At 41.9% G+C, this 27,579-nt stretch overlaps 1 protein-coding gene across 3 annotated transcripts in view; it reads right to left on the reverse strand.

The window, feature by feature from the left end:
* Positions 1-24,445, reverse strand: part of LOC115191977 (hepatocyte cell adhesion molecule-like) — a 152,059-nt gene extending 127,614 nt beyond the window's left edge. For 2 of the 3 annotated variants that reach the window (XM_029750053.1, XM_029750050.1), the window contains exon 1: positions 24,267-24,444. In XM_029750053.1, coding sequence (XP_029605913.1) covers positions 24,267-24,312 — 46 coding nt within the window. In that variant the 5' untranslated portion in view covers positions 24,313-24,444. Of the gene's footprint in view, positions 1-24,266 lie in introns of all 3 variants that reach the window. The other variant, XM_029750051.1, reaches the window with a different exon arrangement.
* Positions 24,446-27,579: the final 3,134 nt, after the last annotated feature.

The following is a 27,579-nucleotide window of genomic DNA, read 5'->3' on the forward strand; positions in this document are numbered from 1 at the left end:
TTTTATCCCCAAAAATCGCTCTAGTCCTTGCCGATGACAAGCATACCCATAACATATTGAAGCCACCACCATGCTTGAAAATATGAAGAGTGGTACTCAGTGATGTGTTGGATTTACCCCAAATGTAACACTTTGCATTCAGGACACGAAGTTAATTTATTTGCCACATTTTTTGCAGTTTGTCTTTAATGCCTTCATTGCAAATCGGATGCATGTTTTGGAATATTTTTTATTCTGTACAGGCTACCTTCTTTCACTGTGTCATTTAGGTTAGCATTGGAGAGTAACTACAATGTTGTTGACCTATCCTCAATTTTCTCCTATCACATCCATTAACCTCTCTGGGACATCTGGGACGCTAGCGTTCCACCCGCGGTACACACTATCAACAGCCAGTGAAATAGCAGGGTGGCAAATTCAAAACAACAAAAATCTCATAATTCATATTTCTCAAACATACAAGTATTATACATCATTTTAAAGATAAGATTCTCCTTAATCTAACCACAGTGTCCGATTTCAAAAAGGCTTTACGGCGAAAGCAAAACATTAGATTATGTTAGGACATCACCTTGACAAGAAAAACCACAGCCATTTTCCAAGCAAGGAGAGGTGTCACAAAAACCAGAAATACAGCTAAAATTAATCCCTAATCTTTGATGATCATCAGATGACACTCCCAGGACTCAATGTTACAAAATACATGTATGTTTTGTTCGATAAAGTTCATATTTATATCCATAACCCCATTTTACATTGGCGCGTGATGTTCAGAAAATATATTCCCACCAACACCTCTGGTGAATGAGCACATCAATTTACAAAAATACTCATCATAAACGTTGATAAACTTTACAACAGTTATTGAAAGAATTATAGATATACTACTCCTTAAATACTACTCCTAATTAATTTCTACTCCTTCAGATTTTAAAATAGCTTTTCGGCGAAAGCACATTTTTCAATATTCTGAGTACAGAGCTCAGCCATCAAAGCAAGCTATACAGTTACCCGCCAAGTTCTGGAGTCAACTAAACTCAGAATTAGTATTATAAATCTCCCCTTACCTTTGCTGATCTTCGTCGGAATGCACTACCAGGACTCCCACAAGAAATGTTCTTTTTGTTTGAAATACTCCATATTTATGTCCAAATACCTCCGTTTTGTTCACGCGTTCAGATCACTATCCAAAGGCATAACGCGTGAGCGTAAAACGAGAGACAAAAATTCTAATATTTCCATTACCGTTCTTAGAAACATGTCAAACGATGTTTACAATCAATCCTTTGGGTCTTTTTAACATAAAACGTTGATAATATTCCAACCGGACAATAGCGTATTCATTACAGAAGAAAAAGGAGCGGCACGCCAAATGTGCCTGCGCAGTAAACAACTCACTGCTCCCAGGCAGTCCACTGATTGACTGAGCTCCTATTCTCTGCCCAGTAACAGTAGACGGATGAAACAAGTTTCTAAAGGCTGTTGACAGCCAATGAAAGCATTAGGAAGTGCAAAATGACCCCACATACACTGTAGTTTGAACAGGGATTAGATAGAAAAACTACAAGTCACTTCCTGGTTGGATTTTTTTCTCAGGTTTTTGCCTGCCATATGAGTTCTGTTATACTCACAGACATCATTCAAACAGTTTTAGAAACTTCGGAGTGTTTTCTATCCAAATATACTAATAATATGCATATCCTACCTTCTGGGCCAACGAAGCAGGCAGATTAATTTGGGCATGCCTTTCATCCGGACGTCAAAATACTGCCCCCTATCCTAGAGAAGTTTTAAACAGTCACTGTTTTAAAGTCACCATTGGCCTCATGGTAAAATCCCTGAGTGGTTTCCTTCCTCTCCAGTAACTGAGTTAGGAAGGTCGCCTGTATCTTTATAGTGACTGTGTGTATTGATACACCATCCAACGTGTAATTAATAACTTCACCATGCTCAAAGGGATATTTCTAAAAACATAATGCCACTTTGACATTATGGGGTATTGTGTGTAGGTGAGTGACAAACAATCTCAATTAAATCCATTATAAATTCAGGCTGTAAAACACCAAAATGGGGAAAAAGGCAAGAGGTGTCATTACTTTCTGAAGGCACTGGAGATTTCAAGTCAAAATACCTACCACCCATTATGCACATATTGCATTTGATTGTACCAATATTTGAAAATGTTTTGCATGTGCCTTGCAATTTACAGTATGTACACAAAAAAGGTAATACATGTACTTTCAAAAGACAGCAGCCATCAACTGACTGCCTGAACCTGTTCATGTTATGAACAGGTTTGGACTTGTTGATTTGTTTCCCCAATCCTCTGAAATTCTTACTGACTCTGATAACTGGCTACTAAAAGCTTGAGAGAAAGCTTTGTTAATACAACATTGTTTCTATTTTCGTACCACATACTGGATTGGACAGGATGTCATTATACTTGGAAATTAGACTTAGTGATGGATGGACTTCAAATACTGATTTGTGTCGTGGGTGACCTGCTTGATACTAACACATAGCACTCTGCAGTCATTGTGTGAGGATGTGGGTTTGGCAAGTAAGAATGTATTGGTGAACCTTTGTCCTCTTGGGAAAAGCAGATGACAGGAGATGAGAGGAGTGATAAGTTCCAACAGGCAGGTGCCCTTCTAGTTTTCAAAGTGCCCTTTTAGGTAGTGGTATAATTTCCACCCAAAATAAGTTTGTCAATATTTTTTGGTCATTGTTGTTTGGACCCCACTGCCCGCAAGTCGTCGTCAAGTTTGCCACCCCCCCACCCTGTCCGTTGGTTGTGCCTGTTGAAAGGCACGTGCACAGATAGGGCTCTACCTGTGCAGAGCACATGTCCATTTGCCTTTTCTAGTCTCCAAAGTGCCCTTTTCAGTGGTGATAGAATCATCTATTCTTCAGAACCAAAATGTTGTGTGTCTTGATTGTTGACCAATGCCCAGTCATCAGCATTGGCAAACAAACGAACTTCAAACAAATGCAGGTGTGCATATTCAGATTAGTGCCCCTAAATAACTTGTTAAATTTCCTCCAGTTTTGCCTGACAAAAGAATAGTCGTACATTTATGTTATCCATATAAAATACAGTTTAGAAAACTACTATGGAGATATTTTGCCAGAACAATAATAGGCTACCTGGCGATCTGATTTATCAGTTTCATATTTCAGATATGCAAGGTGGACTAGGCCTATTACATAACCACAACCAACCCCAACAAATGGATTGGTAATTATTGGTAATGTCATGACATGACCTTCCCTAATGTTGTGGCAATGTAATCTACCAATTACTAATCCATTACATCGGGGTTGGTCGTGGTTAGGTAACGTTTGCTGTGAGTTTGGGTGGCTACTGGCAATATTGTATGTTTAATATTATGGGATGAAGATGCAACATATTCTGGTGAACTTATTACGATATTTGTGAGGAAGAACAGGGCTACCCGGCTGGCAAGGAGCACTCTGCAGGGAAGCTGCCCTCCAAAGTGATGGCACCTTGCCGATAGAACATGGTTTTCCTAGTTGATATTGGATCCTAAAATGAATTAATTTCTGCTCCAAATGCAGGTGTAAAAACAGTTTATTTCTGTAAATGGCGTTTTGAAAATGCAGCAACCTTTATGCTGTAATGACAGGCTACATTTGCACAGCGATTTTGCACGCATGTTGTAGTGTTCACACATACATGGACTTGCGCGCGGGTCCCAAGTTTTGTAACACAATTTTTTGGTGGTAGTGGATCAAAAAGTTTGAAAACCACTGTGATACATGATAGTGGCAACAAATGGAGTTGGGTTGGATATAGTAATGGTATTTCTTACAGTCTTCTATTTTGACTGGAATTGTGTGGCTATTCCAGTTCAAAACAGTTTTGCTAAATACTTTACTCATCAGATTATGCTGCTTTCCCCTCCTCTTCTTGTAATAATTGCTCAAGAGTCTGTGGGGGCGCAATTTTTTTTAGTTTGAGCAGATACCCCCCCATCAAATATTGTATGTCATTTTGGGGGGTAAGAGCTTTCATTGTCTGCTTATGTCTCTTTTATTTATCCTACAGTTCTGACTTGGTGTACTGTTAGAATGACCCATGATATGCTTACTGTAAGAATGACCCATGATCTGAATTCTGTCGCTGTACATTTCAAAAGTGCTGAACAAATAGTTATATTGACTACGTCCGTCTTAGCTTGCTCATTAATGTTTTCATCGAAATTACGGATTGCCTCTTATCCGCTCATCGTTCCCTTTTGCCATAGTTTGTACATCTCAATTGTCAGTAGAAAACACATTTGTTTGAGCAATTCAGCCACATCAGCTATGTTTTTAAAAAAAGGCAGTAAATGAGGCTGAATTAACTGTTTCGCTGCCAGACAAGGCTCCGCTGACAGCCAGGTGTAGCGGTGGTAAGGATTCACACCATGGGGTTTGAAAAGAAAGCTCTGCTGTTGGGACAGCTTTATGTAGGCCCTAACAGTTCGAGGGCACCGTTTGTCACTGTTATAGTGCAACTAATGTATTGTTTAGTGTTGTGCTGTGTAGTGGCTTTGCTGGCATGCATCTAAAAAATAAGTTGAGTTAACCCCACCAATCGCCACTGAAACGGAACGTGCCATAATTATATAAGTGACATATGTGACCGATTGGTTCGGTCTTATGTAGCAACATTTGAAATTGTGTTTTTAACGTTGGATAAAAGCAGAGACACAGTGCTACAAAATGGTATATCATACACTGCATTTGAGGAACAATGGGAAAGTAATTCTGCTTTGAAAGGAGATAAACTTCTAACCTCACTTTTGAGAAAATGGCCTTTGAATGTTTTGGTACCTACTGGAGAGCTCTTCTTTGTCTACACCCATTCCCCGTCATTCACACCCTCTTATGCGTGTGGTGGCTAATTTCCGCATTACCAAATGAGGATTTACAAACACACCAGTCCGAGTTAAAACTACATCTTTAATACTTAAGATACTTTTGCAAAAGTACTTGACCCCCAATAATGCATTCTCTCGAATGAATCATTTAATGAGGTGCTTACAGAATGGCTCAGGGATCTTTTATAGCAACGATACAGCCCCTTCAACGTACATTGACAAACCACAGATACTTAGTAACAGTTCACAAAGGTTACGTTTTGTATGACAGATATCCATAAAACACATCAGACAGTAACTGCTATGTCAACAGGATTAATGGTATAGCCCAGTATCTGGTCTCCTTAGAACATTTCCCTCCCTGGTACGGTATTGAACAGAACTATTTCATCCAATGGCATATATCAATTGTCAACTCTAGATACTCCCATCTCAAGCAAACCCTCTCTTGACCCCACTCCTGGACAGGCTCACTGGAGGGAGTGAGCCTCTAGGCCATATATTATCACAGGATAAGTGTGAGATCTAAGAGACCATGGTCCCAGACACTGCCATAAACCTCCCCACAATAAGGAAAAGGAGGGTGTGACTTGCTCACAGACATTGTGGAGACAAGTCATTGGTTCCCCAGTAATCACGCCATCCCTTCACATGGTTTAAGCATAGGTAAAGACACATTCCCATGACGACAAGTCTGACCTCTCCCCTCTCTGGGCCCCAAGTGTCTGAGCCCCAGCTAAGGTAGACATGCAACTGAAAAGACACCAGAGTCCAATGGACACTTTCTAATGACAAGTACCTCAAATAAGCATATTATACTAATAAAACATCTTAATTATCTATGTTACCCAACTAATTCTGATTCGTCCACGACATGCTTTAGCCCCATCCATCTCTTTAAGGGTTGATCCGAGCATTCTGTCCTAACAACAACAGTTAAGCACCCAAGCTAACTGGCTAACGTTGGCTAGCTTGCTAGCTACTTCCAGACACAAGTGAGAGAACAGCTCACTGACCATTTTACTTGCCTTACCAGAGCTGGTTAGGCTGTTTTTATGTTATCCAGAGTGTCGGTGATTGCAACTGTGCTGCTGGCAAAAATGTAAGCTTTTTTGCCAGCGTTTACTGACACCGGCAATATTCAATGGGTGTTAAGCGTTCGTAAATTTGTCAGCTATTCTGCGCTCTGGCACACTCAGACGAGTGTGCTCTGAAATCGGAGTAGATAGCCAGATCAACTTTACCAGCTACGTCTATCAACAGTTGTCGCAGTGACATTCTATTGAAATGGTTACTTGCATAGTGGATTATTTTGTTAATACATGTAGCTAGCTAGCTAGCTAGGTAGAAAATTTATCATAATCCCAACTCATGACATTATTACCCTGCAGGTAACTAACCAACCAGGTTCAATGTTAGCTAGCTAACATTAGGCTATAACTAGCAAAGCATATGGCTCTGAAATACGAATAATAAGATCATACACGTAACATTAGCTAGCAAGCCAGCCAGCCAGCTAATGTTAGCTAGCTAGCTAACAGTACACTTTAACTTGAAATGAAAACGACTGTCAAATTAGAAACATGTAAAATCTGAAAATGTAGCTAGCTAACTTACCCATGTACATCAAGGATGGACGCCTCTCCCTGTCACAGATGCCATGGTTTCCCTTATTTTCAAGATGTAATCCGGAGACAGGCGTTTTCTCCATCTCTTTAGCTATCATAGTTAGCCATCATTCCACTGATTTCAAAACTCGGCTTCTCCAGAAAGTGGAGAGCAACACTTATGCAGTTCTACTATGCGATACATTTTTAAAAAGTCGCATTAGATAGGATTACCTACACATACTGACCAGCTCAAATAAACAGAAGCATGCTATATGGCAGACCAATCCGAACTCATCTCTCGGCATGTCCAGCCAACTCATTATCTCAGCCAATCATGGCTAGTGGGAAGGTTGATGATTTTTTCTGTGGTTTAACCAACAAGGCTCATTATTTAACAATTTTATTCGTATATACAGATGGCATACAGGTTTGTTATTAAGGCACATGAAAGTTCACATGTTCCAGAAGGCATTTCTGCCCAAAAACACATTTTGATTTAAAAAAAAATATCCTGTGAAGACGTGACTTACGCCATACGCCAAGTTTCCTGAATCGGGTCACAAATTATGTTAATGCTCTTTTAGTACAAGAGCTGTTTGAAAAGACTGACATTTCATTGTTTTGGTGGGATGGAGTTTTGGCCTGCCTGGTAAATTAGTTAACTGACCAATAAGAAAGAGAGTCCCAAACCTCTGCCAATAACTCATTTTCAGTTTCCCCCTCCCCACTAAGACAACTACCACATAGTTCTCAAGCAAAATTCTTGCTTGAGAAATTGCTCTTTGCAAATTATCTATTTCTGTTAAAACAATTTTTTTTTTAAATTGACCAATGATTTGATAGAGATAAAAACGGCTGTATTGATACTTTGAGAAATCCCATGCAGCCTTGTTTACAATTTTGAAAACTAGAATATGAGATGTAATCTACATCTCCATAAGGCTGATAGAAATCCTCATTATTTAGTTTGATAATTTTCACTTTGAGCATTATTTTTATATATAGCCTACACTTTCTCGTTCTGAACTTCTTAGACGACTTGGACAGGTGTGGCTTCATGACAAGATCACAAGAGCAGCTGCTTACCAATGTGGCAGTTCAACCTCAGACACTGCCAAAACCAGTGTCTAACAAGACTAAATTGCTCTATGATCTGATGATATTCCTGAAAAAAATAAACCTTCCCCATTAGTAGGAGAAAACACCAAACAGACCTGAAGTATGATCAGTGTCTTTCCCTGCCTTACAAACACGGCAGCTGAATGAAAAAGCTGTATGTCTGCACTTTCTCATGAGCTGTATGTTATGAACAAAGCTGGGGTATTTGTGTATAAATAAACATTTAATCATGTTTGAATCTTTCATATAATCTGTATTGCGTATTACATTGTACTAAGGATCGGACCCTTTTTTTCAATTTTTGCCCCCCAATGACACACCCAAATCTAACTGCCTGTAGCTCAGGCCCTGAAGCAAGGGTATGTAGTTTCTTGGTACCATTTGAAAGGAAACACTGAAGTTTGTGGAAATGTGAAAGGAATGTAGGAGAATATAACACATTAGATCTGGTAAAAGATAAAAAAAGAGAACTGTTTTTTGTACCATCATATTTGAAATGCAAGATAAAGGCCCACATGTATTATTCCAGCCCAGGTGCAATTTAGATATTGGCCACTAGATGGCAGCAGTGTATGTGCAATGTTTTAGACTGATCCAAGGAGCCATTGCATTTCTGTTCAAAATTGTGTATAAAGACTGCCCAAATGTGCCTAATTTGTTTATTAATAACTTTATGTTCAAAACTGTGCACTCTCCTCAACCAATAGCATGGTATTATTTCAGTGTAAAAGCTACTGTAAATTGGACAGTGCAGTTAGATTATCAAGAAGTTAAGCTTTCTGCCAATATCAGATATGTCCATGTCCTGGGAAATCATCTTGTAACTTACAACCTCATGCTAATCGCATTAGCCTACGTTAGCTCAACTGTCACACAGGGGATCCACCAATCCTGAAGAAGTTAACCACTTTATGTCCTTTCTTAATAACCTCTTACATCTAGTCGTTCCGCTAGCGGAACACCTGCTCCAATATCCAATGATGGGCGTGGCGCGAAATACAAAGTCCTCGAAAATCCGAAAACTTCCATTTTTCAAACATATGACTATTGGACACCATTTTAAAGACAAGACTCTCCTTTATCTAACCACACTGTCCAATTTTCAAAAAGGCTTTACAGCAAAAGCAAAACTTTAGATTATGTCAGCAGAGTACCCAGCCAGAAATAATCAGACACCCATTTTTCAATCTAGCATATAATGTCACAAAAACCAAAACCACAGCTAAATGCAGCACTAACCTTTGATGATCTTCATCAGATGCCACTCCTAGGACATTATGTTATACAATTCATGCATGTTTTGTTCAATCAAGTTCATATTTATATAAAAAAAACAGCTTTTTACATTAGCATGTGACGTTCAGAACTAGCATACCCACCGCAAACTTCCGGTGAATTTACTAAATTACTCGCGATAAACTTTCACAAAAAACATAATTATTTTAAGAATTATAGATACAGAACTCCTTTATGCAATCGCAATGTCCGATTTTAAAATAGCTTTTTGGTGAAAGCACATTTTGTAATATTCTGAGTAGATAGCTCGCCATCACGGGCTAGCTAATTTGACACCCACCAAGTTTGGCCCTCACCAAACTCAGATTTACTATAAGAAAAATTGGATTACCTTTGCTGTTCTTCGTCAGAATGCACTCCCAGGACTTCTACTTCAATAACAAATGTTGGTTTGGTTCCAAATAATCCATAGTTATATCCAAATAGCGGCGTTTTGTTGTGCATTTAACTTCTTACATCTACACGTTCCGCTAGCGGAACGTCTGCTCCAATATCCAATGATGGGCGGGGCGCGAAATTCAAACTCCTCTAAATCCGAAAACTTACACTTTTCAAACATATGACTATGTTACAGCTATTTAAAGACAAGACTCTCCTTTATCTAACCAAACTGTCCGATTTCAAAAAGGCTTTACAGCGAAAGCAAAACATTAGATTATGTCAGCAGAGTACCCAGCCAGGAATAATCACACAGCCATTTTTCAAGCTAGCATATCATGTCACATAAACCCAAACCATATCTAAATGCAGCACTAACCTTTGATGATCTTCATCAGATGACACACCTAGGACATTGTGTTATACAATACATGCATGTCTGTTCAATCAAGTTCATATTTATATCAAAAACCAGCTTTTTACATTAGCATGTGACGTTCAGAACTAGCATTCCCACCGAACACTTCCGGTGATTTTACTAAATTACTCACGATAAACGTTCACAAAAAGCATAACAATTATTTTAAGAATTATAGATACAGAACTCCTCTATGCACTCGATATGTCCGATTTTAAAATAGCTTTTCGGATGAAGCACATTTTGCAATAATGTAAGTACATAGCCCGGCGTTACAGGGCTAGCTATTTAGACACCCACCCAGTGTAGCCTTCACCAAAATCACATTTCCTATAAGAAAAATGTTCTTACCTTGCTTGTTCTTCATCAGAATACACTGCCAGGACTTCTACTTCAATAACAAATGTAGGTTTGGTCCCAAATAATCCATCGTTATATCCAAACAGCGACGTTTTGTTCGTGCGTTCTAGACACTATCCCAACGCTAAATCTCGGCCACGAGCATGACGCAAAATATGACAAAAAATTTCGAAATATTCCATTACCGTACTTCGAAGCATGTCAACCGCTGTTTAAAACCAATATTTATGCAATTTATCTCGTAGAGAAGCGATAATATTCCGACCGGGAATCTGCCTGTCTGTAAACTGAGGAAAAAACCAAAAGCCGGGGGCGGGGCGTGTCACGCGCCTAAGGCTTAGTCCATTGACTGACCACTCAGCATTTGCTCTCGTGTGCTTCAGCCAGGGCTTTGAATGACATCATTCCTGTTTTTCCCGGGCTGTGAGACTCCATTGTTGACGTGAGAATTGTCACGTAAGAGCAGAGATCCTTTGTAAACGACAGAGATAATAAAGAAGGGCAAGAAATGTTCAGACAGGGTACTTCCTGAACAGAAGCATCTCAGGTTTTTGCCTGCCATAGGAGTTCTGTTATACTCACAGACACCATTCAAACAGTTTCAGAAACTTTGGAGTGTTTTCTCTCCAAAGCTAATAATTATATGCATATTCCAGTTTCTGGGCAGGACTAATAATCAGATTAAATCGGGTACGTTTTTTATCCAGCCGTGAAATTACTGCCCCCTAGATGTAACAGGTTAAGACACTATCCGAAGGGTGACGCGCCTGGCGCGTTTCGTGACAAAAAAATTCAAAATATTCCATTACCGTACTTCGAAGCATGTCAAACGCTGTTGAAAATCAATTTTTATGCAATTTTTCGCGTAAAAAAAGCGATAATATTCCGACCGGGAGTCGTTGTTTTCGTTCAAAGACTGAAAATAAAAACATGGAGTCTTCTCGTGCACGCGCCCCCAGTCTCATTGTTCTCAGATCGACCACTATCCAAATGCGCTACTGTTTTTCAGCCATGGCCTGAAAAGTCATCATTCACCGTTCTGCCGCCTTCTGAGAGCCTATGGGAGCCATAGGAAGTGTCATGTTACAGCAGAGATCCTCGGTTTTCAATAAAGAGAGTGTAGAAGGCCAAGAAATGGTCAGAGAGGGCACTTCCTGTAAGGAATCTTCTCAGGTTTTGGCCTGCCAAATGAGTTCTGTTATACTCACAGACACCATTCAAACAGTTTTAGAAACTTTGGAGTGTTTTCTATCCAAAGCTAATAATTCTATGCATATTCTAGTTTCTGGGCAGGAGTAATAATCAGAATAAATCGGTACGTTTTTTATCCGGCCGTGAAAATACTGCCCCCTATCCATAACAAGTTAAAAAAAACAAATAACTGCATTGTTTTCTATGTACTATTTCTTACATTGTTAGCCCAGAAAATCTCAGTGTTATTAAATACAGCCGGGAAGAACTATTGGATATAAAAGCGATGTCAACTTACCATCATTACGACCAGGAATACATCTTTCCCGAAGCAAATCCTTTGTTCGGACCTCGACCCTGGATATGCGATCTTATCCCAGAGGACGACCCAAAATAACGCGGTCGCCGCAGGAGAGGCAGACGGAGCGGCCTACTGGTCAGACTCAGAAGGCGAGCACACTATACACATCTCCGGAGCATATTACTCGCCAATGTCCAATCTCTAGATAACAAGGTAGACGAAATTAGGGCACAAGTTGCCTTCCAGAGAGACTTCAGAGGTTGTAACATTCTCTGTTTCATGGAAACATGGCTCACTCGGGATTTGTTGTCAGAGTCGGTACAGCCACCCGGTTTCTTCACACATCGCGCCGACAGAAACAAACATCTTTCTGGTAAGAAGGGCGGGGGTGTATGCCTTATGATTAACGACTCATGGTGTAATCAAAACAACATACAGGAACTCAAGTCCTTTTGTTCACCTGACCTAGAATTCTTTACAATCAAATGCCGACTGCATTATCTTCCAAGAGAATTATATTTGATTATAGCCACAGCCGTGTATATCCCCCCCAAGCAGACACCTCCACTGGACACCATACATCCTGAGGCTGCATTTATTGTAGCTGGGGATTTTAACAAAGCTAACCTAAGATCAACACTCCCTAAATTCTATCAGCATATCGAATGCGCAACACGAGCTGGCAGAAATCTGGATCATTGCTACTCAAACTTCTGCGATGCATACAAAGCCCTCCCGCACCCTGCCTTCAGCAAATCTGACCATGAACCCATTTTGTTGCTCCCAGCCTATAGACAGGCACTAAAACAGGAAACGCAAGTGCTCAGGTCAATACAACGCTGGTCTGACCAATCGGATTCCACGCTTCAAGATTGTTTCGATCATGTGGACTGGGATATGTTCTGGATAGCCTCAGACAACAACATTGATGTATACGCTGAATCGGTGAAAGAGTTTATTAGCAAGTGCATCGGAGATGTCGTACCCGCTGTGACTATTAAAACCTTCCCTAAACAGAAACTGTGGATTAATGGCAGCATTCGCGCAAAACTGAAAGCGGAAACACGACCGAATACGGAAAGTGCAAGTATTCCCTTTGCAAGGCAATCAAACAAGCAAAGCATCAGTATAGAGACAAAGTAGAGTCACAACTCAACGGCTCAAACACGAGATGCATGTGGTAGGGTCTACAGTAAATCACGGATTACAAAAAGAAAAACAAAAAAAACGTGTGTACTATTGTTTGTACAGATGAACGTGGTACCTTCAGGCGTTTGGAAATTGCTCCCAAGCATGAACCAGACTTGTGGAGGTCTACAATTTTTTTTTCTGAGGTCTTGGCTGATTTTCTTTTGATTTTCCGATGAAGTCAAGCAAAGAGGCACTGAGTTTGAAGGTAGGCCTTGAAATACATCCACAGGTGCACCTCCAATTGACTCAAATGATGTCAATTACCTTATCAGAAGCTTCTAAAGCCATGACATAATTTTCTGGAATTTCCCAAGCTGTTTAACCTGTTGGGTGGCAGTATTTGCATGGCCGGATAAAAAAACGTACCCGATTTAATCTGGTTACCACTCCTGCCCAGTAACTAGAATATGCATATAATTGTTTGATTTGGATAGAAAACAACCTACAGTTTCTAAAACTGTTTGAATGGTGTCTGTGCATATAACAGAACTCATTTGGCAGGCCAAAACCTGAGAAGATTCCAAACAGGAAGCGCCCTCTCTGACCATTTCTTGATCATCTCTATCCAAAACAGGGGATCTCTGGCATAACGTGACATTTTCTAACGCTCCCATAGGCTCTCAGAAGGCGCCAGAACGTTGAATGATGACTTTGCAGGCCATGGCTGAAAAACAGTAGCGCATTTCGTAAGTGGTCGATCTGAGAACAATGAGACTGGGGCGCGCATGCACGAGACTCCACCATGTTTACATTTTCAGTCTTTGAACGAAAACAGGGTTTCCCGGTCGGAATATTATCGCTTTTTTACGAGAAAAATCGTATAAAAATTGATTTTAAACAGCGTTTGACATGCTTCGAAGTACGGTAATGGAATATTTTGTAATTTTTTGTCATGAAACGCGCCGGGCGCGTCACCCTTCTTTACCCTTCAGATAGTGTCTTGAACGCACGAACAAAACGCCGCTATTTGGATCTAACTATGGATTATTTGGAACCAAACCAACATTTGTTATTGAAGTAGAAGTCCTGGGAGTGCATTCTGACGAAGAACAGCAAAGGTAATCCAATTTTTCTTATAGTAAATCTGAGTTTGGTGAGTACAAAACTTAGTGGGTGTCAAAATAGCTAACCTGTGATGGCCGGGCTATCTACTCAGAATATTGCAAAATGTGCTTTCACCGAAAAGCTATTTTAAAAATCGGACATAGCGATTGCATAAAGGAGTTCTGTATCTATAATTCTTAAAATAATTGTTATGTTTTTTGTGAACGTTTATCGTGAGTAATTTAGTAAATTCACCGGAAGTGTTCGGTGGGAATGCTAGTCACATGCTAATGTAAAAAGCTGGTTTTTGATATAAATATGAACTTGATTGAACAAAACATGCATGTATTGTATAACATAATGTCCTAGGAGTGTCATCTGATGAAGATCATCAAAGGTTAGTGCTGCATTTAGCTGTGGTTTTGGTGACATTATATGCTAGCTTGAAAAATGGGTGTCTGATTATTTCTGGCTGGGTACTCTGCTGACATAATCTAATATTTTGCTTTCGTTGTAAAGCCTTTTTGAAAATCGGACAGTGTGGTTAGATTAAAGGCACAGTTAACTTAGTGCATGTAAACTTCTGACCCACTTCTTGTCACGCCCTGACCTTACAGAGCCTTTTTTATTCTCTATTTGGTTAGGTCAGGGTGTGACTTGGGTGGGCATATCTGTTTCCATTTCTTTGTTGGCCTAGTATGGTTCCCAATCAGAGGCAGCTGTTTATCATTGTCTCTGATTGGGGATCATACTTAGGCAGCCATTTTCCCACCTGTGTTTGTGAGTAATTATTATTTTCTGTGAGTGTTTGTGTGCGCCACAGTTGCATCACGTTTGATGTCTGTTTACCTGGGTTTTGTGAAAGGTTTCAATTCCATTAAAGATGTGGAATTACGCACGCTGCGCCTTGGCTCATTTATGACAGGGAGTTTGAAGACAGTGATTGTGACACTTCTGACCTACTGGAATTGTGAAACAGTGAATTATAAGTGAAATAATCTGTAAACAATTGTTGAAAAAATTACTTGTGTCATGGACAAAGTAGATGTTCTAACCGACTTGCCAAAACTATAGTATGTTAACAAGAAATTTGTGAAACGGTTGAAAAACGAGTTTTAATGACTCCAACCTAAGTGTATGTAAACTTCCGACTTCAACTGTATAATTATATTTAAGGTCCCTCAATCAAGTAGTGAATTTCAACCAATAAAGACCTGGGAGGTTTTGCAAAGAAGGGCAACGATTGATAAATATATAAATAAAAAAAGCAGACACTGAACTAATTAGGCTTTGGATGGTGTATCAATACATCCAGTCACTACAAAAGATACATCCTTACTAAATCAGTTTGCTGGTGAGGAAGGAAACTGCTCATGGATTTCACCATGAGGCCAATGGTTACAGAGTTGAATGGTTGTGATATGAGAACTGAGGATGGATCAACAAATCAACAACATTGAAGTTACTCCACAATACCAACCTAAATGACAGAGTGAAAAGAAGGAAGCCTGTACAGAATAAAAAATATTCCAAAACATGAAAAGAGCTAAGCACAGTCAAAATTCTAGAGGAAAACCTGGTTCGGTCTGCTTTCCAACAGACACTGCGAGACAAATTCACCTTTCAGTGGGACAATAACCTAAAAGACAAGGCCAAATCTACACTGGAGTTGCTTACCAAGACGACATTGAATGTTCTTGAGTGGCCTAGTTACAGTTGACTTAAAACGGCTTAATTAAAACTCAATGGCAAGACATGAAAATGGCTGTTTAGCAATGATCAACATTCAACTTGACAGAGCTTGAAAAGAGTCATTAATGGGCAAATATTGTACAATCCAGGTGTGCAAAGCTCTTAGAGACTTACCCAAAAAGACTCACAGCTGTAATCGCCACCAAAGGTGCTTCTACAAAGTATTGACTCAGGGGTGTGAATACTTATGTAAATGAGATATTTCTTGTCATTATGGGGTATTGTGTGTAGATTGCTGAGATTATTATTTTTTTAAATACATTTTGAATTCAGGCTGTAACACTACAGAATGTGGAATAAGTCAATAAATAACTGAATACTTTCTGAAGACAATGTAGACTAGCCTACAATACCACACTGCAATGAATAATTGAGTACAAAATTGTACTCTAGGCTGTAGTGAAAATGTGATTTGAATAACGGCGCTAAAGCCCTGTGATTTGAATGTTTCATTCAATTTGGACCAGTTCTGGGTCTAGTCTCGACAGTTTATAAGGTCTGGAATGGCACAGTAGCAGGCCAGTCTGGCTGTATTTGTACTTCTGATACTGAGATGCGCTGTCTGTTGCAGATCATCATTCTCCCAATTTGCCTTATACTGCTTCCAGCAGGCCCAGTCATTCAGGAAAGCTTAAAGTGCGCTCTGCCTCCTCTCCAATCCAAACAGCTATTCCTTGCACACCTAGAACCGAATGCTTCAACAGTTCCCTGTGTGTATCAAGAATGGTCCACCATCCAAAGGACATCCAGCCAACTTGACAAAACTGTTTGAAGCATTGGAGTCAACATGGGCCAGCACTCCTGTGGAAGCCTTTGACACATTGTAGAGTCCAGAACCAGATGAATTAAGGCTGTTTTGAGGGCATCCAATGGGGTACAACTCAATATTAGTAAGGTGTTCCTAATGATTGATATACTCAGTGTATGTTTGTCCAACACATCACAACAGATTAACCACTATAGTAGTGTAAATATACATTTTACCCAATGCTACACAATCGACAACAATGACCCCCACTAGCCGTGCTACAGCTAACAGTAAAATACTGTCACGACTTCCGCCGAAGTTGGTCCCCTCCTTGTTTGGACGGCGTTCGGCGGTCGAAGTCACCGACCTTCTAGCCATCGCTGATCCTCTTTTCATTTTCCTTTGGTTTTGTCTTGTCTTCCATCACACCTGGTTCCAATCCCATTCAATTACTTGTTGTGTATTTAACCCTCTGTTCCCCCTCATGTCCTTGTCGGTGATTCTTTATTGTAAGTTTTCCATCTACGTAACATTGCAAAAATCAGAAACTTTCTGTCCAAAAATGACGCAGAAAAATTAATCCATGCTTTTGTTACTTCTAGGCTCGACTACTGCAATGCTCTACTTTCCGGCTACCCGGATAAAGCACTAAACAAACTTCAGTTAGTGCTAAATACGGCTGCTAGAATCCTGACTAGAACCAAAAAATTTGATCATATTACTCCGGTGCTAGCCTCCCTACACTGGCTTCCTGTTAAGGCAAGGGCTGATTTCAAGGTTTTACTGCTAACCTACAAAGCATTACATGGGCTTGCTCCTACCTATCTTTCCGATTTGGTCCTGCCGTACATACCTACACGTACGCTACGGTCACAAGACGCAGGCCTCCTAATTGTCCCTAGAATTTCTAAGCAAACGGCTGGAGGTAGGGCTTTCTCCTATAGAGCTCCATTTTTATGGAATGGTCTGCCTACCAATGTGAGAGACGCAGACTCAGTCTCAACCTTTAAGTCTTTACTGAAGACTTATCTCTTCAGTAGGTCCTATGATTAAGTATAGTCTGGCCCAGGAGTGTGAAGGTGAACGGAAAGGCTGGAGCAACGAACCGCCCTTGCTGTCTCTGCCTTGTCGGTTCCCCTCTTCCCACTGGGATTCTCTGCCTCTAACCCTTTTACAGGGGCTGAGTCACTGACTTACTGGTGTTCTTCCATGCCGTCCATGGGAGGGGTGCGTCACTTGAGTAGGTTGAGCCACTGACGTGGTCTTCCTGTCTGGGTTGGCGCCCCCCCCTTGGGTTGTGCCGTGGCGGACATCTTTGTGGGCTATACTCGGCCTTGTCTTCGGACGGTAAGTTGGTGGTTGTAGATATCCCTCTAGTGGTGTGGGGGCTGTGCTTTGGCAAAGTGGGTGGGGTTATATCCTGCCTGTTTGGCCCTGTCCGGGGGTATCATCGGATGGGGCCACAGTGTCTTCTGATCCCTCCTGTCTCAGCCTCCAGTATTTATGCTGCAGTAGTTTATGTGTCGGGGGGCTAGGGTCAGTCTGTTACATCTGGAGTATTCTCTTGTCTTATCCGGTGTCCTGTGTGAATGTAAATATGCTCTCTCTAATTCTCTCTCTCTCTTTCTCTCTTTCTTTCTTTCTCTCGGAGGACCTGAGCCCTAGGACCATGCCTCAGGACTACCTGGCATGATGACTCCTTGCTGTCCCCAGTCCACCTGGCCATGCTGCTGCTCCAGTTTCAACTGTTCTGCCTGCGGCTACGGAACCCTGACCTGTTCACCGGACGTGCTTGTTGCACCCTCGACAATTACTATGATTATTATTATTTGACCATGCTGGTCATTTACGAACATTTTAACATCTTGACCTTGTTCTGTTATAATATCCACCCGGCACAGCCAGAAGAGGACTGGCCACCCCTCATAGCCTGGTTCCTCTCTAGGTTTCTTCCTAGGTTTTTGGCCTTTCTCAGGAGTTTTTCCTAGGGAGTTTTTCCCAGCCACCGTGCTTCTTTCACATGCATTGCTTGCTGTTTGGGGTTTTAGGCTGGGTTTCTGTACAGCACTTTGAGATTTCAGCTGATGTACGAAGGGCTATATAAATAAATTTGATTTGATTTGATTTAAGTGCTTGTGCACGTCTGTCCTGGTGTGCGTCGGGTTATGTACCCATTATTTGACTGTTCTGTTTTCCGGTGGGTTTTTCTTATTAAACTGCACCGTTTGGAAACACAGTTCTGTTCTTCTGCGTCTGACGTCTCTGCCGCCAGTACGCACTCCTTACAAGTACATGAAAAAGTAAGCATATAGCTAGGGCTAAACAAGCGCTTATGAGGCTAGCTAATGAACTTTCTAACCATTATTCACGGCAAAAATATGAATTATTTAAACATCTAACTACAAGGATTCAATAGTGCAATATAGAAGTATATAAATCTGAGCCTTATTTAAAAAAATAAAGTCATCCGGAGCCTAAAAATGTATATGTATGGAAAGGTCAGCAACACAATTTTGTTAGGTTCCCCTCCATGTTAAATCCTTTCCACCTTGTGTGGCTTCAATACATATAATGGGGAGACTTAGAATTTTCTAGCTTTGACAAAACATTTAAAAACTATAAATGCACATTAAACATAACAGCAACCCATTAAAGGACATATATACTAGGCGGTTTCAGAGGAAACCCAAACATTTTTCAGAGACTCCAGTCACCCAAGTCATAGACTGTTTTCTCTGCTACGGCACGCAAGCGGTACCGGAGCACCAAGTCTGGGAACAAAAGGCTCCTTAACAGCTTCTTACCCTAAGACTGCTGAACAATTAATCAAATGTCCACCCGGACTATTTACATTGACCCCCTGCCCCCCATAGACTTGTTTTGTACACTGCTGCTACTCGCTGTTTATTATCTACGCATAGTCACTTCACCTCTACCTACATGTACAAATTATCTTGACTAACCTGTACCCCCGCACACTGACTCGGTACCGGTACCCGCTGTATATAGCCTCGTTATTGTTATTTTATTGTGTTACTTTTTACTATTTTTCACTTTAGTTTATTTAGTAAATATTTTCTTAACTCTTTCTTGAACTGCACTATTGGTTAAGGGCTTGTAAGTAAGCATTTCACAATAAGGTCTACACATGTTGTATTTGGCGCATGTGACAAATAAATGTTTGAAATAATTAGGTTAATTATTGAAATAAAAAAAAATGTACTATGCTAGTAAAGAAATAAGCCTGCTCTCCCCGCGTAGAGTAGGCTAGGCCAAAACAGCTTGTAAAACGAGCATGCTTCTTTATGGTCGTCGCTATGAAACATTTTCACCAAAATGTGTTTTAAATGATCGGATATAGCCTAATAAATGACAATTAATCAACGCCAAAGGGTAGGAGTCCATGGTGAAGAGAAACAGTTTTGAGTCTGCAATCATTGCCCAAATCGGGATAGGGCCGAATGAATGGTTTGGAGCAAAACATGTGGTTAATTTCTAAAATAGGCCTACTCTAATTTATAGGCCCATGTTAATACATTTGCTACCTGATAGACTTGGGGAATGGTATTAAGTAGGCCTAAGGCCCTTGTGTAGCCTAAGTTAACGGACGTAAAGACAGATTCAGGTTGGATATTCAACGGATATTCGCCTGCAGTTTTCCTTACGTCCACCAACAGCAGCCAGGGACCGTCAACATGGTGACAAATTAAATGTTTTCAATTTCAATAGCTCTTTAACCATTACTTCTAAAATTTTCAAAACTGGTTCTAGCTAAGACAGAGACACATTGTACACACTTTTTTTGTCGATTTACATCTCGCACTATTCTAAGGTTCAGAATGTCCATTGACAATCCAATATTGCACACCCTTAAGTTATTTTAAATTATTTATTTAAACATTTTAAATTCAATAGCTCATTATGAACAAGGTTCATAATGTACACTCAGTGGGCCTACACATTGCACACACCCTTTTGTATCTCATGAGATTTTATGATCATTTTTTTAAGTTTCAAATTTCAAAAGCTCCTTAGTCTCATGACCTACTACACTCAAACTACTTTCAGAATATCCACTGACTAGCCTTATATATTGCACACCATTTTGTTAGTCCATTAACATCTTGCATGATTTTACATGAATTTTCAATGTTTTTCAAGCTTTCTAATTTCACAAGCTCCTTGGTCATGTGACCAACTGGACTCAACCAAGGTTCAGAATGTCCACGGACTGGCGGAGACGGGCGCCGCGAGGCGTCCAGTGCGGTAACGCGACTGATCCCGGAGAAGCTGGCGGGAGCCCTGGGGAGAGTTCTCTTTTCTTTGTGAAGGGCAGGGAGCCCTGCAATGGGTTTGCCCCGAGAAAGGGGCCCAAGCCTTGGAAAGCGTTGCGGTTCCGGCGGCATCTGGTGAGCTCTCGTTGGCCTTAAATCCGGGGGAGAGGGTGTAAATCTCGCGTCGGGCTGTAGCCATATCCGCAGCAGGTCTCCAAGGTGAACAGCCTCTGGCATGTTAGAACAATGTAGGTAAGGGAAGTCGGCAAGTCAGATCCGTAACTTCGGGATTAGGATTGGATCTAAGGGCTGGGTCGGTTTGGATGGGGTGTGAAGCGGGGTTCGAGCCACAGCTGGGAAGCAGTCGCTCCGTCGCCATCCTCTCGCCACTGGCTAGGAGACAAACTGTCTCTAGCATGTTAGTACAGGAGGGTAAGGGAGATAACGAGGTAGCCTTCTAGCAGGGCTCTTCCAATCCCTCCCTGTATGTCACCTGTTTTCAGGTGTCGCTAACGATGCAAACCAAACGGGAGATACCTCGGTACCAGTCCATACGCAAAAAGTCCTGCAGATGGTGACGGCTGTTGATCGTTAACGGAAGGCGGCAGTCGGTCCTGGAAAATGGGGCTTTCGGTCAAGCATGAAAATGTCAGTCTGATCACAGAGCATATGTGGTGAAACGTTTAAACACGCGTCCCCCGTATACTTAGATAACTCTAAACTGCGCAAGTTTGAATCTAACGCTGGCTTCGGCTGGACCCGTTAACAGTGGAGCACAAAATGGAGATGGAGTGTGCTTAGCGGTTATGGACCCTGCCAGGTCTCAGGTCCGCATCAGGTCCGCCTGCGGGACTCTATACATTCTGTTGGAGCTCTCCTCTATGCTCCTTGGAGCATGTAGTGGAGATGGCATGTGCCTTACCATTTGCTGACACTACCAGGCCTTAGGCTTGCCTGAGTGTGGGACACCACAAATTGTAGGTGGAGACTAAATCCATTGGCCCCGCAGTGATATGGAATTGCATGGATCTGGCTCATGCCCTACGAAGTGGGGAGAGGTATCTACAGCTTGTCTGGGGAGGGAGGCCTACATCTGATGTGGGTAGTACCATCCGTGCCAATTGATTTGCTGTGGACCCATAAAATGGATGTAAGAAGCCTAGGTTCCCACCGGGCACGGATCACTGAATGTCAACTTTGATGAAATTCAAAGGAGCGTATTCACCTGTCGCGTTCGCACTCAAATCACCCAAGCACATTTGGTGTATGTGCTTGGCTGAGGAGCCAATAGTGCGAAGCTACCATCTGTGGAACTATGACTGAACGCCTCTAAGTCAGAATCCCCCCTAAACGTAACGATACCGTAGCGCCACAGATCTTCGGTTGGCCCGGGATAGCCTGCCTCTTTTAGCAGGTGAGTGACGATGTTGGGGTGCGGCCGGATGAGTTGCCGCCCCTCTCCTAATGCGCACAGCATGTTTGTGGGGAACCTGGTGCTAAACCACTCGTAGATGACCTGAATCTGGGTCAGGATTTCATACGTAGAAGAGCAGCTCACTCGCTGCGATCTATTGAAAGTCAGCCCTCGATCAAAGCTTTTGTCAGGACGGAAGGCATCTTCCTCCACCATCCTCATTCCTTACTTAGGGGTTACCAGGTGCCAGCAGAAGGGCCAGACACAGAGTGTGAGAGAGCCCAGGCAGGCGGGTAGAAGGTGTAAGACATTGACATGGGGCTATGGATAGGTTAGGGGGCTAGGTGATGGTCGCCCATCCAACCAGGCCCGTCCTCTGGTATGACTGTGAGTCAGGTTGGGGCTCGCTGTGGAAGTCAAAGGGTCACCAGGTGCACAAGTAGGCCTCCATACAAGTAGGCCTCCATACAAGGCACTCAGAGTCCGAGCAGGGGCAGCCGGACTCGGGGGCTAGGGGCAGAACTCAGGCCATGGAAGTTGGAGTGGGGACTTAGTCTCTGAGCTGAAAAAAAGTGGGCAGGTCACCAGGTGCGCAGAGCCTGTTTCGAGTTACCAGGTGCACGTGGTTCCTGACAGCCGGAATATAGACATCTTAGTGTTCGGGGAGGGGTGCTTAAGTGTGGGTGCCCCAGTTCGCCTGGTGAGCAAGGTTATGGAGATGGCTGAGCCCCGGCCGGGACACAGTGATAGATGATGCCCAGTGAGAGGGGTATTGGAGAATAGGGAGAATAGGTGTGGAGGCCTAGAGGTCTGTAGTTCCAGGGAGTAAGCTATACACTCTCAGGCCCAGGGAGAGGGCAGGCAGGCATGGAGTGTAGGCTTAGAGGCCTGGAGTCAGAGGTCACCAGGTCAATGGGGGCCTGCCTGGAGGTCAGGAAGGCTCCGGGGGAAGGCCCAAGTGAATAGGTGTGTGAGACACTGTCCTTCAGCGGGGCAGAGCAGGCAAATGAATGTAAAATTGTGTGAGATGAAAATGTACAAATTAAAGGGTGTGCAATATAGGATAGTCAGTGGACATTCTGAACCTTGGTTGAGGTCAGTAGGTCACATGACCAAGGAGCTACTGAAATTCTAAAGTTTACAAAATGTATGTAAAAATGTGTGAGATGAAAATGGACAAACTAAAGGGTGTGCAATGTGTAAGCCCACTGAATGTACATTCTGAACTGTATTTGAGGTCAGTAGGTCACATGACCAAGGAGCTATTAAAATTAGAATGTAAAAAAAGTTTGTACTTTGTACATGCTCCCTAACTAATTCAACACGGAATAAGGAATGCTGCTCACATTTCCACGTGTTTATTAGCTTTGGAAAGCTAATTAATGTCAAAATCGTGAAAATAAGACCTGTGCAATGTTGTGCACAATTTTTCCAACATCATGACACTTATTTGGAGTCTGTGGCCTAAGTGGTTTGAAAGCTATTGAGGTTTGAAAGCTCGAATATCTGGCGAATATCCAACCTGAAACTGTTTTTACCTTGGTCCTAAGTTAGTAGGCTAAATAGTGCATACAAAATGAAGGAAAAGAGATGGCTATAGACTACATGGGGCAAAATCACTCTCTGTTAAATTATAATTTGAGGTAATCAGTCAACAGAAATTATTTTGCATCTCCATGTGACGAGGTTGCTTCTAAATTAAAAAAAAAAAAATCCATAAGGCATCATACAAATTTGACACATTTTGATCTTATGATAAGTCATAGGCATAGGCTATATGAATAATTTAGTCTACATTCAAATTTGACACACCAATTATTTTTGGAATGCTTTTTACAATTTGCTGATAGCCCATGTTTGGTTAGCTTGTTCAGGTATTACATTCCACTCCGTGTCATCTGGTATCATAACTGGCAATTTCCCCCTGGCAGTGAGAGCTGTTCAGTGGTGTGTTGTGTGGACATTGGGAGAGATGTGACTCTGTCGTGGTACGGTAGAAAGGAGAGACTGAACCAGACTAACAGCACTGTTCTCACCCACAACCTCTTTCCGGGGAAATGGCAGGTTTTGATACCAGAGCTGTATACTTTTTGTGCGACTTTATTCGTGGGGAATGGCGTTTAAAAAGGACAATAGGCTATGCAATAGATAAACAACGAATTAAATGTATAAATGAATAACAGTAGGTCTAATAGGCTAGCCTATACATTGAGAAGACATGCCTGTATATTACAACAGTAACAAACACCAACACAAGGTACTTCTACAGGAATAGCCTACTTACCGATGATGAAACGTACGGATATTCCCAAATATTGAAGCGTTGTCATTTTCGAGTTCTCTATTGCTGGGACTTCATAGGTCTCTTCAAAGCTGCTTTATTTGCACTATTCTTTCAGGCGGGCGTACTGACTCAGGGTATTAGAGGATTGTAATTGTAACAGGGTTGGTTGTGTTTCCACTTGCCTCTAAAGAAATGTTCAAGCATTCGTATTGGTTGGTTCAACTGATGACAATAAGGTGTGTTGTGATTGGCCCCGCTTGCATATAGGGGGAGATCGCGAACGTCAGGTCTTCCCAGTATGAAAATGTGATGCAAGGGGTAGGTCACGTTCTCAATACTGTTTTATATTTTATATTTTACAATGTGTACAAGTTTGCTGTACGTTACTGATTTATACATGTGTGGGTATATGGTACCTGTTAGGGATTGAGGGGCTTTCTGGGATGTGCTTTGGCATATGATTGCTGTAGATAAGTGTGTTAGCTAGCATACACCGTTGTAATGGTCACATAAGCCCACTGCTAACACAATTGTCTTCATGCTACAGATTCTGCCATCGACAGCAATCAGTATCATTAAGCCCTGCACAACTACCGTGCTGTTTCCCATTTAACAACAGGTATTTACACAGGTTATATTTTGTATTGTATTTCTGTATTTTGTGGCCCAGTATGAAAATGTGATGCAAGGGATTTTGCCATCGACAGCCATTAGTATCATTAAGCCCTGCACAACTACCGTGCTGTTTCCCATTTAACAACAGGAATAAATGATGCTCAACTGGGACCACTGGCTGATGTGATTTATTAGGAGAAAACACAACGCAAGGAGAGTACGATATACATCTGTTACACTGGTGCCGTGACCCGGATCATTGGTTGCTGCGGAAAAGGAGGAGGTCAAAAGGGGGGTGAGTGTAACCGATGTGAAATGGCTAGTTAGTTAGCGGTGGTGCGCGCTAATAGCGTTTCAATCGGTGACGTCACTCGCTCTGAGACTTGAAGTAGGGTTTCCCCTTGCGTTGCAAGGACCGCGGCTTTTGTGGCGCGATGGGTAACGATGCTTCGTGGGTGTCAGTTGTTGATGTGTGCAAGGGTCCCTGGTTCGAACCCAGGTTGGGGCGAAGAGAGGGACGGAACCTACACTGTTACATAATCATTAGCCAAATAATTTCTGTTGGGACAAATTCAGGTACAGTTGGCCCCTCGCTGCTTTGTTTTTTTTCTAAATTGTTCCAGTGTATACGGTAGTGCTTCCGCCTCACTACTTTCACCTCATCCTTTTATCGGCGGATTCCAGAAAGGGCTCGCTTGGTAAGAGCTCTATAGTGTACAAGCGCAGAAGTATAGGCTACCCGCAGCTATTCAATAGTTTGGAGCAGCTAGCTAGCCTCTCCATCGGGGTGCTCTGCTGTACCCCAACTCGGTTTGGTTTTGTGCCATCTCGTTTGTGTTTCGTCCTTGTTTTTATTACTTGTGACAGTGTAACAACCTTGGCGATACTCGGTTTGGTCTAGCGGTATTGCGGCGCTGAGGGTTTGTCTTAGTTGTCTGGTGATGTAGATGCACAAAGTAAACTAGTAGTGGGTCAATTGCCACAACCTGGTCCCGGTTTCCCAAAAGCCCAAAACATTTCATTTATAGAACCTTCATAGGAACATCTTTAAATCTCAGCTGTTTCCCAAAGCAATCTTTATTAATGTTGCACTTGAAAAAGCTCGTAATCTAACGCCGATAACTTCAAAGTCGACTACAAATAAAGTTGCCACTGTCTTTGCAAACCAGCGATGTATAAAAAGATGCTTCAAATTAAAACTGAGAACTGCTTTAAAATATAAATACAGTGGGAGAATAATATTCAAATGCTTTTCATGTTCAATCAATTGAGCTATATTTTGAGACTTGTAGGTTGTCTGTAATTTGTCTCAATATATTACATGATGTGTAGCCTAACGTGCAATGATTTGCAGCCATAAGTGATAATATATTTCTCGGAGCAATTTGTCCTGGGATATAAACATTGAGTTGTTTCAGCTAAAATAACAACTCAATGTTTATATACACCAGGACAAATTAGCTAGCAACAGCAAGCTAGCTAAATAGGACAAATTAGCTAGCAAGTGCAAGGGTATTAGAGGGTTGCTAGCTAAATTGCCATAAATGTTTAATGCTTTTCGACCTTTCTCCAAATCAGTGTTGCCAACTCCTCAGTAAGGAAAGTAGCTATTGGCTGTCCTAAAAATCGCTAGCAGTTGCTAAATGATGTCATCGCCTAATTTGCATAATTGGCCATGTGCATGTAATTGTGATGGACGCTGTAGGAGAGAGGAATAACGTCGTGGGAGAGACAAAAAGTGAGTGAAAAACACCCTAAATATGTTTAACTACAAATGAGCAAGCTGCAGAGAGTGGCACACACAGCGAATAAGAACCAGATATTTGAGGCCATACTCCTCCTTCGGCACTTTATGGACCCCATTGTTAATCCTCGTCATAACAGAGGCATTGTCAGTCCCTATCCCCAGGAGTTTCTCTTTTTTAAGACAACACTTCTCGAGGAAAGCAACAACAGCACGGGCTATAGATTTGGCATCTCCTCCCTCCAACTCAACAATCCCCAGAAATGTTGATACAATTGTCTGCTTGGTGTTACTAAAGTACCTTATCACAACCCCCAGGTACTTAGAAACACTTACCTCCGGGGACTCATCGAGGAGGAGGCTGAAACGCTGGTCACCCACATCTGCCACCAACTTTTTCAGAAAGTATGGTGCTAGAACACCATTAATCATTTTTGTGTACTTTGTCCTGTGCATTTTGAAGTGGGTAGCAGAAGTGGAGTCTGAGAAAGCAGCTCTACATGCTTCTCCAATGTGATCACATGCCAGCATGGAACAGTGTTCAGCGATAGCTAATGCCATGGTGGCCTCAGCCTTTTTTGCAGAGTAATGCAATTGGTTCAGAGTTTGTTTTCATATTTTAACCTGCGTGTCGTGATCGCGTTTGGTGTGGGGGGGACAAAATAAATGTTTGCACGATGGTGCATGCGCGCAGCCGGTTTGGGTTCCTAGCTTGGAACAGCAAGCAAGCTAGCCTCCATCAGGGTGTTCTGCTGTCCCCCCACTAGGTGTCGCTTGTGCCATCGTTTGGGTTGCGTCCTTGTTTTTATTACTTGTGACAGTGTACCAACCTGTGTGCTACCAGTATTGCGGCGCTGAGAATTTGTTGTCCTTGTGACTTGCTTTCGGGTTCGTAGACCGTGCCTACACCGCAAGATCAGGAGACTGTCTGTTTCGCTCCAGCGGCCTTGCAGT

Source organism: Salmo trutta, chromosome 4, assembly GCF_901001165.1.
Source record: "Salmo trutta chromosome 4, fSalTru1.1, whole genome shotgun sequence".
In the NCBI taxonomy this organism is placed as follows: domain Eukaryota; kingdom Metazoa; phylum Chordata; class Actinopteri; order Salmoniformes; family Salmonidae; genus Salmo; species Salmo trutta.